The 16,354-nt window shown below is 40.6% G+C and overlaps 1 protein-coding gene across 5 annotated transcripts in view; it reads right to left on the reverse strand.

Annotated features, from left to right (window-relative positions):
* LOC119147047 (myosin VIIA and Rab interacting protein) overlaps positions 1–16,354 on the reverse strand; it is a 237,156-nt gene that overhangs the window by 42,103 nt on the left and 178,699 nt on the right. For 3 of the 5 annotated variants that reach the window (XM_037385507.1, XM_037385504.1, XM_037385506.1), the window contains exons 4-8: positions 16,026–16,162; positions 14,281–14,364; positions 13,586–13,683; positions 13,167–13,247; positions 11,488–11,637 (exon numbers count right to left, since the gene is read on the reverse strand). In XM_037385507.1, the coding sequence (XP_037241404.1) occupies positions 11,488–11,637; positions 13,167–13,247; positions 13,586–13,683; positions 14,281–14,364; positions 16,026–16,162 (550 nt within the window). The remainder of the gene's footprint in view (positions 1–11,487; positions 11,638–13,166; positions 13,248–13,585; positions 13,684–14,280; positions 14,365–16,025; positions 16,163–16,354) is intronic. The other 2 variants (XM_037385505.1, XM_037385508.1) reach the window with 1 other exon arrangement.

Below are 16,354 nucleotides of genomic sequence, written 5' to 3' on the forward strand. Positions count from 1 at the left end.
TAAATTAGGTCCAGTTCATGTCTGCTATGTCCTCTTGATATCTTTGTGCTAAAGGTGTTACATATTGAAACCAGCAAGTTGTTGTGGCTGTCACTATTTTCACAGTACCAAGAATATTCTCTCAGGGCACATTCCTTTTCCACATATATGGCAGAGAGATAAGAGATGCTGAAAAACCCAGAAGAAGGAATATCCTACAGTTTAATCACTAGTATCTGTTTTCCCTTATTACTTAAAGAACCAAATTGTAAGGAGAAGAAAAAAATCAAGAAAAACTTGAGTAGTCTGTATAATAACTCTGGGCTCAGATAATTAATGTAACATGTTTGTTCTTATGTAAAATCTGTAGGCTTGACAACTTTTCTGGGTTTTGTTTAAATAGCAGCTTCTTGCCGGCCTATTCACTGTTTTATAAACATCACAGTCAAGGCTGCATTGCAGCGATGGCCGTGTCCATACATAGCTCTCAGCTAACCTGAGACCCACCAGAACTTGGCACGGGCTGCAAAATCCAGTGAAGGAGCTCAGCCATCACACCCTTAGACCCTTGCTTCTGCAGCAGTGCTGCTACCAGTACTGCCTGAGCAATTCAAAGCTAGCTCAAGTGGGTCTACACTATAGGGCAGATACATCTTTCTGAAGGACCAGAAGACGCACAACAGCCTGAAAGATTTAGAAAGGAGATGAGTGTGAAGGGCCTGATGGACAAAAGGCACTGAAAAATAAGGAAGCACAGAAAAGAAAGCAGACATAGTCCCATGTGGTACAGCAGTCTAGGATCTCAAATAAGCTTATTCAAACAAGCTTATCTAAACCAAGCTGATTCTTTTAAATTGTGTGCTGAAACTTTTGGGTCAGGTCAGAGGGAAACTCCTCTCCACAGCGTCTGCCAGCTCTCTGTGGGAAATAGGTATTATGCAGGAACTACTGCTAATTCCCAGGAAAACCCCTCCAAATGCAGCAAGGGAAAAAGCTTTTGGTACCTCCAAAGCTCGGCTTGAAGCCATACTCATAATTTTTCTACACTTTATGTGAATTCTGGATGAAATCTGTCTTGGACTGCTCTGCTAGAAGTACCACCTCTTCTTACTGAAGGTGGTTCTGACATAAGAATTATTTACTTTAAAAAAGAAAAAGGGAAAACCAAAAAAGTAAATATCTATAGTGAAAAACAAGAAATAATTTGAAAAATAGAGGATGTTAGTTAAATCCTTACAGTTAACAAAACGTGGCCTTGGGAAAAGGAACAGACACCATAAATATGTCAAGTTGGAGCACAACAAGATAAGCTCCAGAACCAAACAGTTAATGAGACTAAACAGAAAATTATTGGAACTGTGTGTGAACTATCCTAATTACCATACTAAAAGATCCACCCTCAAGCAAAGAGAGCCCTCTACTAACAAAGCCCCCTCCCCGGTGAAAAAAACCCCACTACCTTTAAATGGAGATGAGATTTGTAAGAACCAATGAAAATTTAAATGTGACAACACAATTGTAAACAATTTCTCAAAGCTATAAAAAGTTTTACTATGTGTGAAAAGGTGTGCTAGCTTTGTGGATTACCACCTAGCACCCGTCGATGTGCAGACATGCAATAAACAAGTATCTCCACTCTGCCTGTGGATCAGCTCTTGCATGCTGGGTAAAGAACCCAGATCTGCAATAATACTTTGATGTCACAGAAGACTCAAGGAGGTAAAAGTACTGCATTCATATCCTGACAAAGGATGAAATGATGCTACTGGAAGAGGCTCTTGAACTAGCACTCTTCACTACTACTATTGTAGTTCTCTGTATTTCTTGTATCTGGAGAGATGTAAATGATCAAGAAGTGACAGTGTTCTAATAAGCTTCGACTCAGAAGAATAAATAGTAGAGGATTCGGTTATTTCTTGTTCTGAAAATCAATTTTAGACAGGGATGGAAGTGGAACTGTGTTTTACTCAGACAAGTATGGGTGGAAAAAACCTGTAATTATTCATTCCCAATAGCAGCTCAAATCACTGGTAACATCAATAATGACACAAAAAAGAAGTGTCAATAGCCAAATCTGGTGTAGGAATAGGACAGAAGCATACCCTGGCATGAGAACAAATCCAGCTACATTGGCATAAACTGGCCGTTTTTTTTTCAGAGCACAAAAGCAAATGTTTGTCCACAAGTTTATCTCCAATCAATTACCTGCCGGCCTGATGACTCTATCTGAAAAGCAAATGATCCAAGACCTCTTTTTGTTGCTTTTGCAACTAAAACCAAACGAGAAAGTTAGTTATTTGGTGTGAGGTTACACAGAAAAAGCTCTAATCTTGGTTGGCACATTTGCATCAACTTAACTCAGCTGGCATCAGTACCTTAACAGCCTTACAGCCAGAGCATGGGCTCCAAACCTATGTACGCGCCGCCCATGCTATTGACATCACTGCCACACTTACCTGTGCGGGCAGCATAAGCACACATTACCGTGCTGCACCTGGGCCTCCCTTTCTCACAGATGACAGCCCATCTGCAGATACAGGGGATGTTTTTCCTTTGTGGACTTCTACATAGGAAGATAAATGCTGAACAAAAGGGAACAGGATTGAGAAACCTATCTGGAGGCTGGTGCTCTACGTAGCTTCCCTGTGCATGGATGCAGGGAAGTCCTGGAGGTCAGGCCAGCTACCCCAATAGGCTCTTGGATTGGTTCACATTCCAGCAAGGGATATTTTACTGACCAAATGGAAGAGCCATGGCCCTGAATCTTTACCAATTAATTGCCTACAAACTTGGACAGCAACAAGACCTCAGCGCAGAACCACCAATCTGGTCCATTTTCCAGAAGTATCTAAATAATACAGCAGCCTAAATACAATTTTCAAAAGGAGGCAGGAATGTAGGAGCCTTGGTCCTGATTTATAAAGACATGAGGTGTCAAGAAGATCCTTCCCTCCCAGCTAAAGCTACAGGCACCTTTCCTAACCAGAAGTTCTGCTTCCTCAGCAAAACACACCTGTCAGCCAAGTGTTATTTTAGATGTATTTATTTGTGATGAATTACAAGGCTGCCCTGTATGTCTGCAGTCAGACACTACGGTTCTGCTACTGTTGGTTTCTGCAATAAATTAGGACATCAGCAGATGGCATTGCAACCCAGCAGGTGATTCGCTATGTTCACTGCACACACTCCTCGGAGGCATGTGCTGCATACCGGATTGCTGTGCTGTACAGTACAGCTTGCAAAATATAGTTACAGTATTGACAGGCATTTCCAAACACTTTAGTTAGAAGAGTTCCCAACCAAATCCTGCCTACTGGCATCTGCTATGTTTGTTTCAAAAAGAAATTCCAGACACATTATTATTATTTTATTTTATTTTAATCCCTCTTCAGGGGATTTCTGCTGCATAGTTATAATGTCTGGATGGAGAGAACTCAGCCTTCATTTTGTACTGGGCTAGCACTAAAAGGAATCTATTTTTGCATGTACAGTCCTGTTTCATTGCTGGCCTTCAAAAAACGAAAAGAAAAAAGACAATGTGGTTTCTGAAGATTAAAGAAGGAGGGAGTGAGTAAAAATAACCACATACGTCTCCTATTACTTAATACATATTCCATCTTCTGTCTATATAATTTACAAGTTTATGCTTCTGAACACTGAACAGAAACAAAACAAGTAACCAAAAGCAAGAACCACTTTTTTATAAAACATGCCTGTGAATACTGAGTCTAATGTTGATAATATATGGATTCTTTACCTTGAATAACTCTCTTAGATGTATGCATATTGTTTAGAAGACAATAGAAAGATCTTGCTCTACATTCTTCCTCAAAAGATGAAAGAGTATGGGTAAATCCTCTTTCTTCTGAAGAGAAACCAAAGTGGTAATTCAAAGTAGATTCCGAAAGCAACTGACCGAACTCTACAAGGGATATTCTGGATCACGCCTGTTTTAATCCTCACTTCCCTCCTATTTCACCCTATTTCTGTGGTCTGGCTTAACTAGTAAAACTGTAATTTATTCTGCACATATTTAGAGCAGATCAAGGACTCTCCCAGTTTCAGGAGGGACCGAGAACCTGTCCTGGTTTTGGCTGGGACAGAGTTAATTTTCTTCTCAGTAGCTGGTGCAGTGCTGTGTTTTGGATTTGGTATGAGAATGATGTTGGTAACACACTGATGTTTTCAGTTGTTGCTAAGTAATTTTTATATTAAGTCAGGGTCCTTTAACTTAAACCACAACATAGCCCCAGGTGCGACAAGGGTAAGGCAGCTGCAGGGTCACCACGGTAGGAGCCCTCACAGGCACTGGGAGCTCAGCACCGGGGCTGAGGGCAGGGAGGGTGGCTCTCGATCTGGGCAGCAGAGTCCTGTGCTGTGCAAGCACTGACCTGTGGGGCAGCTGCTATTCTGGTTTTTGAGGACAACCTTATTCATGGAAGCAGCCTAAAATTGACAGCACAAACACAGATGACTTACATTCAACCTCATCCATTCCCTCTCCTCACCCGCAAATTCTATGGCTATGCCTGCTAGAGGTGCAGCAAGAACAGCCTCTTGTGCTCTATGAATACAATCAGAGCACAGACAGAACGAGCAGGTCCCACACACCTGAGCCAAGACAGCATCAACCCCTGAGCATCAGCAGCTAATGCATCCTTTGGTAAGTAAACGCCCACACCAGGAAGGAGACAGCATGAGCTTGTGAATGGTGCCACCCTGCAACAGCCTATTTATCACTGGAAGTGATTTTCACCCTGCTCAAATGTATGCCAGTCCAGACATTTCGCAGTGCAAGTGGAATACCAAGGGTTTCAAGCATCTGTTCCTCAGTTAATCTTGTATGTGGCAAAGATTCTGCTATCAACCCTATGGCTTCTGAAAAAGGGCAAGAACAGGCAGATGAATGGGAAATTTTCACACTCTGTTGAAAGGAAACTCCCTTCTTCACGCCCTGACCTAAACCCTGGTTAGGATATCCCAGCCGTCAGGACAAAAACTTGATGGGTTGGGAGAAAGCAAAGATGACTGCTCCCTCGCCTGCAAAATCCTTAGAGCATCTGTCTTTCCAGGGTCTGCCCAAGCTGGCTTGTTGTTCATTAGTGACACAGACACAGCCTGGCTGCACTGGATGGTTTGCCATCCTTCTACTGGCCTCTCAGGCAGCTGATCCCCTTAGAAGCATTGTTCCTTTAAAAGGAGTACAAAAATAATGCTCAGTTGATCAGGAATGGGTCCGTCAGCAGTATGAATTGCACGGTTGTGTAATAATATGTAGAGCCACATTGGGGTGTACATTTATCTTGGTTGAGTTTGGATTAGCTGACCTTGAGGATCCAGCCATGGGTTGCAAGGGGGAGAGGCAGGAGGTTATTCCCCAACAAACCCATTGCTGCTGAGTGTGCAAGTGGCATTACACATCACCACATAGAAGTATAATTCATAGTTTGAGGGGCTTCGCCCCCTAATAACAAGTAGGGCCCACATGTGAAAACACTATTGCTTTGGTTGCAAGGGATTTGTAAGCTAGTAATAAGGGACATTTAAATAGGTGTTCCAGAATATGAGTATAAACATCCCTTCATTGTAATTATGGGGCTAGCAATTCAGGAAAGTGCTAGGAGCATAAAATATCACAGTTCAAGCAATGTAATGGATTTACGCAAACAAGTCTATAGAAGTTTGCGGTAAACCAGTTGTTGGGTGCTTTGACAGGAATAGAGGGTAGAGGTACCAATGCAACTGTAACCTAAGCGGTGCCTCTACAAGTACCCTTGTTCGTTTAGCTGTTACTGTTCCTCACATACTCCCCTGTGGCCCATCCTTCTTCCCTCCTCCCAAGCGCAGAACACCGTATTACATCTCTTCAAAAAACCCAACAAAAACAATCAGGGCAGATGTTTCCCAGTTGTGCAATACCTTTCATTTGAAGATACTGAGAGCTCAGTCAGTATCCTGTGATGGCAGTATTACCACACTACTTACAAACGAGAAAGCCGAGCAACTGCAAAGGCCAGATCCCTGGTTCTGGTGTAGGACAGTATAATTCTAAGTTGCTACTAGTGTGCCCCACTAGGAGAACGCATGTGTATAAATGGGTCAGGGCAGGAGGTAAGCTGGCATTTTCATCTCAAGTCTAATTGCAGCCTCACATAAACTTACCTTTTTTTTTTTTTCCAAGGGAATATTCTTTACTGAACATGATTATTCTTTTTTTCTTTAATTTCTAGGTTGCTCGGTGCCCTGCACAACCTTTCACATCCTGTTCTGACCCTCATCTACAAAGTTGTTCTCAGCAGAGCACTCACTCATCGGAGAGAATCACTGTATCTCCTACTCAAACACCCACTTGACAGAGGAAGCCTTAAGTGTTCTGTGTTTATTTGCTTCTTGCTGTGACAATATACACCCTGATTTCATCTAAAAATAAAGCAAGATTTGTCAGGCAGCCTAGCTCTGAGCATCACAGGTTTTAAGTTAGACATTAAAGCTTCACGATACCCAGCAGTGTATTAGGATAGCATCTTTAAAATAAAGCTGAAAGAACAACATATGACCTAAATTATTAGAAAATGACATTATAGAACAATCACCCTTCTCTGTCCTCTCTCCTACCCCCTTCTCATGCCTTGAAACCTAGCTTTGTTTGCTGGCAGTAAGTGCAATTCAGCTGAATTTAGGCCTGCATGGGCTTGATGATACACCTAGCATCCCAAACTGTCTTCTTAGATGTTTGTCAAGTGCATGAATAGTACTATAAACCCAAAAATTAGTAATCTTCTGCTAGAGATACATCTCAAACAAACTCAAAACCATACAAACAACTTTAAAAGGAAAATGCTGTCATATTTAGCCTTGCACCAATTATTTAGCAAGCTGGAGCCTTAAAAAGTGGTACTATGCTAAGTTAGAATTGCAAAAGCAATTGTATCCTGTCCTGCCGCTGCAGTGGAAGGAGGAATATCAGCCAGATTACTGTGGACAGGGCCGCCTGGATCTGAAATCCACATCACTTTTGCAGTGAGACTACAAAGTTACACCTGCAGAATCAGCAGATGACAGTAAAATTTGTAACCTGGGAAGTACTTAGAGAAAGTTGGATCTTCTCATAATAAATATTAATAAAGAAAGACACGTTTTCTAAAGTACCAAGCGCTTTTCCATCTCAAAGTGTACTGTTCTTTCACACTCTGTACAGAGAAGATGGTGCTGCAGCTGGCTTCTTCTGCAAGGAAACAAGACAGTAAATAGCCCATCTGGTCCAGCTGATGGGCTTCTGGATAAATGCACACCTGCCTCATTGGAAGTAGGTCCCAGCAATACACTCTACGCAACCTCCTGATCCCAGGTCATGTACGAAAGCTAAAAGCTCCATCTTCCCTGTGACATGACACATTTTTAATTAGACATAAATACCATGTTTCTGATACCGAGTTGTTCACAGGTAAGGCCTGATGTCAGCTGTTATCATCTTCCTACAGCGTTATGCCTCCCTCATCTGAAACAGCTCTCCCGCTGCGTCCTTACAACTGCTAAAGAGGATTCCTCTTTATAAAGATTTTCTTCAAATATTTGTTTCAGACAAACCTACAAAGGCATAGGGCACCTGCAAAACCTCCAGGGACTTCCAAAGCAGTATTGGACCTCAGGCTTGTGGAACCTTTCTTCTTCTCTTTATGAGAAATCAAAAGGAAAAAAAGAAAAATAAACAGCTGTCAGTACACTGTGGACCTTATAATTAGCTTAACCAGTAAATTTCTGCTTCCCTTGAGGTGCATCATAATGTGTATTTAATGTAATTTTCCCTATATCCTTTTCCCTACATCCCTAGCTGTTTTATATACTATAAATTATGGATGAGCTTCTGTTTATATATGCAATCTTTTAGCTGTAAAATAAAGATCACTAATACAGCACTTAGAACACACCAGGATGCCTGCACTCCATCAATGTTTAAATGGGACACAATATGCCAACTGGTCGTTTGCTCTCACTGGCAGTGATATACCGGGGGGAAATGGACTAAGAGAGTGGAGGAGCACCCACCCATTGCTCTAAGCTCCTCCTATCCCAACATTTTACAGACTTCGCTTACTGGTAATGAGAAACAGATGGTGCCATCCATCTCTTTTTATGAGATGGGGAAATAAAATACTCAGCCTTGTATCACTATTTTTAGCATGGGCAAGGGATCTCAAAAAAATCTAAGGAAAAAAACCTGGAAAAGACAGGATCTATAACTATTACCACACTACAGCACTGCCCTTAACAATCAATAATATATTTTTCAGGGAGATACTCTGTGTGTATGTATTGCTCCTCAATATGAAGATCAATAGATTTTTCTCCAGTCAAGCAGGTCTCATACAGTTGGTCTCTTGGCATTGTGCTGTCTCCAGCTTACACAGCTCGTGATCTCTGCATACAGCATTTACTTCATACGACAAAGAGGCAGTTTAACTTACTCAATTATGATTTCAAAGCAAGTGATTTTGAATGAGCAGGGAGGTAATGCAGGGCTTCCAGAGCCCACTGGAAGTTTCTGGCTGATATGGATGAACTGCACACAAACAGCTGCGATTAAAAGAAAAATTTCTTGGCAGGTACAACCACACAGTTATATCTGGGTTTAGTACTGCTCTCCCCGCTTTCCCCTCCTCCACTGTAAAGCAAGTGACTTTGGTAATAAAATGCAATGCAATAATAAACATAGGTATCTAAAGGCCAGTGTTATAGCATACAACTGCCCTAAGTAACTGTATGTTACTAGCTTTATTGTGCTGGCAAAACTGCATGGATTGTCTTCTATACAGAAGACAAAAATATTTGCTGCAGAATAAATTTCCAGTTTTAAACTTTGAAATTCTAACTTCCTTAAGATTTGCTACCCCTACCTCCCTTTCCTCTGCATGTCTGTCTTTCTGTTGATCAGTTTCCTCCCTTTTATTTCATCTATCCTGCTTCTGTTTGCTTCAAGTACTAATTTGTTTGCCAGCTAACAAAGAAAGTCTTAAACAGAGGAAGTCCTACTTCAATCGTCTCTATGGGGAAACATGTTCACATACATAACTCTAACCCAGTAACAGGCAACTTGGGTAGCAGACAAAAAAGCACTCTTTTTGTTTGCTTCCCTTAGGGTTGCTGTGGCCACATTGTCTGCAAAAACCTTGGTTATACTAGGAACACCTGCCCTAATAAATCTGTTGCAAAACCCCCCTTGTTAGCTGTGGCAGGTACTAATACAAAAGGTTTTTTATTGTTACAGGTAGATCTCTGCTCAAACTCAGCCAACACAGAGCTCAATGGTAGGATGTGTACACAAACCAAGAGTCTGGGGTTCTTTGGTCAATATAATGTCATCAGTTAGGAAATAATAGAACTTCATGTACTGCAGTGGAGCCCATGAAGATTTGCTGTTACAGGCTTAGACTCAAGAGCTCCAAAATCCATCTGGGAGGGAAGAAGAAGCTTTGCCTGCAAAGAGCATGTGGCCATAGGGCCTCTCTACCAGCTTCCATAGAAGCTAGGTTTTGTTTTGGAAAGAAAAAAAATATGCAATTCTTTTGGTAGAAAAAGTAACTTTCTCAAGTGATATACAGAGGCAAAACTGATGCAGTGTAGTCCTGCAAGTCTGCCAACAGATGCATGCTTACCATTCCTAGCTGAACAAAAGCAAAGTTGACTGGAAAGAAAGCGCAGGAAAAGGTATTTAAGTTGTTTCACTGCTGTTGATAAGAATCAGGCTGGCTGTAACTGCCCTATGTTTGCTCTGCACAAATTGCCTTTCAGTACGCTTTCCAGTAGACCCTTTGTTACAGCTTCAATGACTTGACTTCTGCTAGCCTAACAGGCTAACATAACTGCAATGATGTTAGCTACGGGAGCAAATGGAGCTACAGTACCTTTCCAAGGGTGTCTGATTATACTAAGAAAATTCTCCTCTATTCAAAGCAAAGCAAAAATAAACACATGCACACTTCAAAGGCAAAAGAAAACAATAAAACAATGCTAGCAAAGAAAAAGGCAGAAACTGGATTTATGGGAGGGGTGAGAGAATCCAGAGCAAATGGCCAAATTCATTCATGTTCCTCAACACACTGTGGGAAGACAACTGGACCAAATGGTGACAAACACGGTGAAAGACCCTGTAAAAAGGTGGAAAGTCCTTATAAAGCACTGTACACATCTGGACGTCTAGTACTGACTGATGGCTGCAGAAATTTTGAAGCTGTTCATTGTGGCTTTTCTCACCTTAGCGTGATTATTTCTGCTACTCCAGTATTTTCCACAAAGTACTATTTCTCAAACCAATGAGCCGCCCTCTGGCAAAAATTTGAGCTCATACTTGTCACTTCAGAACAGAATTTCAACATGTGCTGAGTTCCAGCTTAACTCTCCAGATGCAGACAAACAACAAGCTATTGTTGTAGTAACTGAGGATTTGAGCAGCGTTCTCCTAGGTCCTGTCCTTAAACTCCAGAAAGAAAACTCAGTTGAGTCAGACACAAAATTAACTCTCCATCTCCTGGCTCTTATGTCCCATAAACAAGTTCGCTAGAAGCTACAGAACAAAGTGCTTAAACATGCTCACCCTGACTTGTGGTCACTTGGTTAACAGCAGCAGCTTGAAGGCGCTGCTCCTTCAATTTGGAAATAGATGGAGGGTGAGAATGTGAGTCTGTATCTCTGCAATTTTCACTGGCAGTGTAAGCCAGCAAACTTAGCTGGGAACTAAGGCACGACACATCCAATTTCTGTGGCTCTGCTCAGTGACAGAGAGGTGGTTACTGGTGAAGTAGCAGGACACTTGGGAGCAGCAGCTTAAAAAATACTGTATCAAAATGCACTGGAACTCATCTCTCACTGTCCTCCCTCTCCAATTGTGGAACAGCCTATCCAAGCCTATAGCTTATTTTCACTTCTTTTCCCTTGCTGCTCTTCTTAAAATGTTACTATTACAGCTTGTCAGATTTCCTTCAGCTTTACAGCAGGAGCTAAAGGCATTGTGCTGAGAAATATGTGAAAGGAGGAAATATTCTTTAATGTGAGACATAAATGGTACTCTGCAGTTGGGTTTACTTTGTTGTTGGCTGTTTTCTTTAAGATGGGCAAGGAGAAAAGAGAAATATTACAGAAATCTAACACTGTACAAGAGAAAATATAACACTCAGTAAAAATCCAAATAAAAGCTAAGTGAGCATAAAAACTGTTTTAAGGAATAAACATCGAGGCATTGAGTTCTATTAAAATCAAGCAGCGAGGTTGCTCACATCACAAACTGAACCCTCCCCAACACACTCACCAATACAACATCTGTGATGCACTTCCATGACCCATGATGTGATAGGAAAGCATGCAACTGAGCGACAGTTTGTCCAGACACAGGCTTAATGCTCATCCTCTGCAAGTCTCTACTTACCGTTCCAGGCAGTAAGTGTACTTATCCATGATGTCAATCTTCCAGTTTTGTGCACCAGAAAACATCAATAGTTGTGCTAAGTCACTCACCCATAACGTGTAAGACCCCCTACGGCTCCCTGGAAAAGTCAGCATACTCTGATCTGAGACAGCAACCGATGCCAGGCCACTGCTCCTGGATGGTGGCCATTCAAAGTCAGCCTCGGCCTGCTCAGTTTTGCTTTTCTGCTTCTTTATAATCTGTAAGGTAGGGGGACAAGGGGTGGGAGGGGAAGGAAAAGAAAAGAAGGATCTTTGAAAATAGTGTCTGAGCTGTATGGAGAAAAACTACATTAACCCTGTCTTAAGGTAAACTGCCTAGGAAGAACGTGTGAGAGTCTCCCTCTGCTTTTGCTCCAGTTCATGCCAGGATGATTCTGACAACTTGCATGCATTTCTCCTCATCTGAAGCCATACTGCCTGCAAATGCATAAGCATCGACACAGTAAATCATAATCAATGCCTGTAGGAACATCAGAGATGAATTAAATAAACATGGAAACCTGTTCCTACAGTAACACTTTAAACATTAGCAGCATCTAAGTGTCAAATACTTTCTCAGAAAGAATTTTTGCAAAGAAACACAAAATACTAGGTATGAGGGGAATTTCAAAGGCTCTCGTGGCATCTATACACATTTCTACTGAAAACAAAGAGGCACTGTTTTTGTTTTTGAAAATCTACACCATCTTAAGAGTGAGAGAAGATCATATAGACTACCTGTCTCTCTACACTGACAGACTATATCCTGCCACACTTCATTTCCACAACTTTTCTGACTCCAGTTTAAAATAGCTACAGAATATTAGTCTATGGCATAAAAGACTTGGCAGCTTTTGACAAGAGTGGTAGTAATTCAAGCCTGGCTGAGGTAGGCTCCAGACTGTCAAAGATCTGATAAGCAGAACTCATCTCCTAACATTCCTAGTAAAGAAGGTGGCAGATTATTTTTCATTGAGTTGCTGCTTTTCTGGCTTTTCTTGATAGCTTTATGGACAACATGTTCCTCCTCTGGTGTGTGATCCATACATTGTTAAATGCCACATCCCATACACAGATGTGGCAACTGGATTAGTTCACATGGAGGGAGACTAAGCGGAGTGGTTATTTTACTGATCATGGGAGCTCAGCAGCACTCTTCATGCTCACATTGCCTTGCTCCCAACTGTCCAGGCAAACCCAAGGGGTATTTGTTCCCACAAGCCCTCCATTCCTGTGCTGCGTCAGAGCTTTGCAGGGAAAACGAGCTTTCTGGAAAAATCCACACAGAGGGTTCTGTGATGTTTTGGGTGTCCATCTTACAGCATCATTAACAGAATTCTATTTTAATGACAGATATTTTCTTTGTATGTGTTGCAGATGCAGGACTCAGTAGAAGGTATGGTCAAGAACCACACTTGTTCACAGTTGAAAACTTTGTGCCTTTTGGGAAGTGCAGAACAGATGTAAAACTCAATTGAGCAGCGGCCTCCTTTTCCAAGAAAGGGTAATGCAGACCTGAGGGAGTAGGCCATCAGTTTAGGCATCGGATGAAGCTTATTTATAAATTGATTTTTATGTCAGATGTATCTGATTAAGCCTATACTGTGACAGTTAAGTTGAAACTTGTCATTTACTCTACTTCCTACATGGGTGTCATCCTTTTTGCTGTTAGCAGGGTTGAAGCTCACCAGGCTAAAGGATTGTGTTTTGGCTATTAAACAAACTAGGGAAAAAAACACATGCAATACCTTCTGCACGATGGTTGTGGCCAGCTCTTCTATGAGGTCCTCCTTGTGTTCCTGCAAGTAACAAGCCTCATTCTGCTTGTCCTGCATGAAAATGGATATCTGTAGTTGCTAAAATCACATAAACCCAGCCTTTCCACAGAAACGGTACAGATCAGGAAATGGGTGATATGCCCTATTGGCACTGTGGGAAGAAATTACAGGTACTTATATTGCATGTCACCTTCTGAAATGCAACATGCACCTTGGATACAAGTTCACAAAACCCACACCCAGCTCCTCAGGTATGGCATGAGACAGTCACTACTTCTTCATGTTTTCTTTTTTGTCTGCTTGGTTTTGTACCAGTACCCAAATTAAAAGAAACATAACTGTTCTATTAAAATTACTGGTGGGTTTTGGGTTTTTTTTGAAAATGTTACCAGGCTGTCACTGTAGGTCTCTGCCTTAGAAATAGCTTCTTCCACTGCTTCCTCTGCAACACGTAAGGCCACAGCAAGGGTATCCATCATGCTGTGTCCTAGGTGAAGAATAAGATAAAACCACCATGTTCTTTATATATGTACATTTTGCATAATGAGCTCCAAAATTCACTCATATTCCAGACATATATTCAAATCTTAAATTGTTCATTACGAAGTTCATTTTCTCAATCCATAATTACACGCAGTAAAATAAACACCTTAAAGACAGAGAAATTTGTCTCAACCTCTATGTTACTTCTTAAACATAAATATTAAATACAATAAACCATAGTATTTTTATGTATACATAAACAATTTTAGAATCCAGCAATATAGTTAGCAGGAAATCACAGGAAGAAAATTTGTAAACCTCCTACAAACACCAACAAAATATAAGAAAGAATGAAAAAACATACAAACATAGGAAATGGAAGAGAAGTAACAAAAACTGAACATGAAGAAATTCACACTAGAGTAATACTGAAGCAAGATATTCCAGCATGGTACACAAAGGATTTTTAGTATCTGGCTAAATGTTTCAGCTACAAGATCGCTGGAGCTGTGAACAAGACTTATCAGCACTCTAGGCTATTTGTCCAGTAATTCAAAATGTAAGGACTGTGTTTTAATCAAACTGGGTTTTAGCAGCATACCTTCTGTCTGTTGGTAGAATGTAGAATCACTCCCACAAATGCTTCCTTCATTTTCAAAGCTTCCTTCAAAAAATCCTCCTTCTGCTTAAAAGAGACAGTACTGTGCATTAGTATAAGAAGTACCCATCAACAGCAGAGGCATGATTAGATTAGAATATTCACTCCAGATATGGTGACACTGCACACAGAGAGTGATAACCAGAAAATTCCTCCTACCTTTTGTATAAACCATGACTGCAGCAGCTTTTGTATAAAACTTGACTGCTTTTACACAAAACAACTCTCATTCATTTTCGATGGAGAAAACTATTTGCACGGTAAAAGAGAGAGAGAGAGAAGGAAGCTACTAGGTATAAAGCTTACATGGCAGAAATGCAGGGAAGTTGCCTTTAATATGACATTTGAGGTTGAAATAGATTTTACATTTTAAAGGGCAATGCTGTATAAATAAGCTCAAACCCAGACACATATACTAGTATTTATCTTCAAAGGGAACAAAAGGTTTACCTAATAGTCACATACATGGAGAGCAGAAGAAAGTTAGCAATGACATTTAGACTCAAAGGCCCTCCTTAGAAAGGTCTCACAGAGAGTGCACATGCCACTGCCACTCATCATTGCATTCTTCACACTTCCATTCAAGGACAAATTCAGTTAGACTACAGCTTAAAGGTAACACGTATTCAAGTTTGGAAGGTTCCCTCCCCAGTTTTTAATTCCATTGTCCCACTGCTGTCCTCACTGATATGGATTTTCTTCATACATACTTGTTCTCAACTGTTAAGGAATCTTCTTGAGAAAATGAATTTGATAGAGAGAAAGCAAAAAGACTAATAAATCAGAATTTAATTTATAGATTGCTTCTCCCTAGAAGCTTTATGCCAATTTTTGTCAGAAACACCTGAAATTTTCACTCAGGATCAGAGAGTCCACTTACCTTCCTACATAATTTCAGAAAAAAGACAAAGTAAAGCGTATAGAAAAACTATAATCTCTGTACAAATTTTAAAAGAAGTACTTTAGGAGATCATCTGGTCCAATAAATCCAATGAAATCTCAAACATTCAGCTAGCTGTGTTTTGAGTGTTTGCTAAAGTTACCAGTGTGACACCAAACATTGTTTCTTCTAATCCATTTTATACGTCCAATTACTCTTCTCATGGGGTGAGGCATTGTAACACCATAGGTAAGGGAGAACTATCTCTCTTCATTTAAAAGGGTGAAACCAATATTTAATCAGCACTGTTTAACCATTTACAAACATCCATACAAAAGTAAGGTGTGGCCAGTTTCAGATGCTTAAGCATGCAAAACTCTTAAGAGAGGACAATCTAAGTTTTGGTAAACTTGCATAGTGAATGTATCCCATGTTAACCAAATTTTGCTTCAAACACCATGGAAATGTGCTTTAAGGCCAAATGTTGAATGCAAAACTGTTTTCTCATTCATTGACTACGCAGAAGCATGATAAATTTTGGAACACAGGCTAGAATACAAGCTGCAATTTACTTTACAGACTGAAGATAACAGTTCCTCTGTATCAGTGGCATAATTAAGATTAAACCTTCTTTGGATTCTTAAACAGCTGTCTAGACACTCACTCCACTCTTTTTCTCTCCACTAAGCTATTTATTTTAAAAAATAGCCTTTAAAAAAATCTCTTTTGAAATAAGCTCAGAATTTCCATTGTCAGCTTTTGTGTTAAAGTAGATAAGCTAGTACAGAATCAACACAGTCGTTCTTACCTATTACATCAGGACAAACTCCGCTCTCCAGTCTATGCTTCTTGTATAAGTTCTTCAGGACTTTGGCACTTCCAAAACACTTAAAGCGGGTTTTGACATTATTATAGTACCAATCCAGAGACTGGGTCCTCAAAAGCCTAAAACAGAAAAATAAACTACATATTTGGAACGATTCTACAACAAATAAACAGTCTACTATCCTTTTATGTAAAACATTGGATCATTTAGACCTCAGAGCACAAACATACTACTTTCTGAATACTTCTTTACTGTTTTTACTTTGTAAGTGTCTGGTATACTGAGGCAACAGCCCCACTCCCCCCACCCTA

Source organism: Falco rusticolus, chromosome 4 (assembly GCF_015220075.1).
Source record: "Falco rusticolus isolate bFalRus1 chromosome 4, bFalRus1.pri, whole genome shotgun sequence".
NCBI lineage: Eukaryota > Metazoa > Chordata > Aves > Falconiformes > Falconidae > Falco > Falco rusticolus.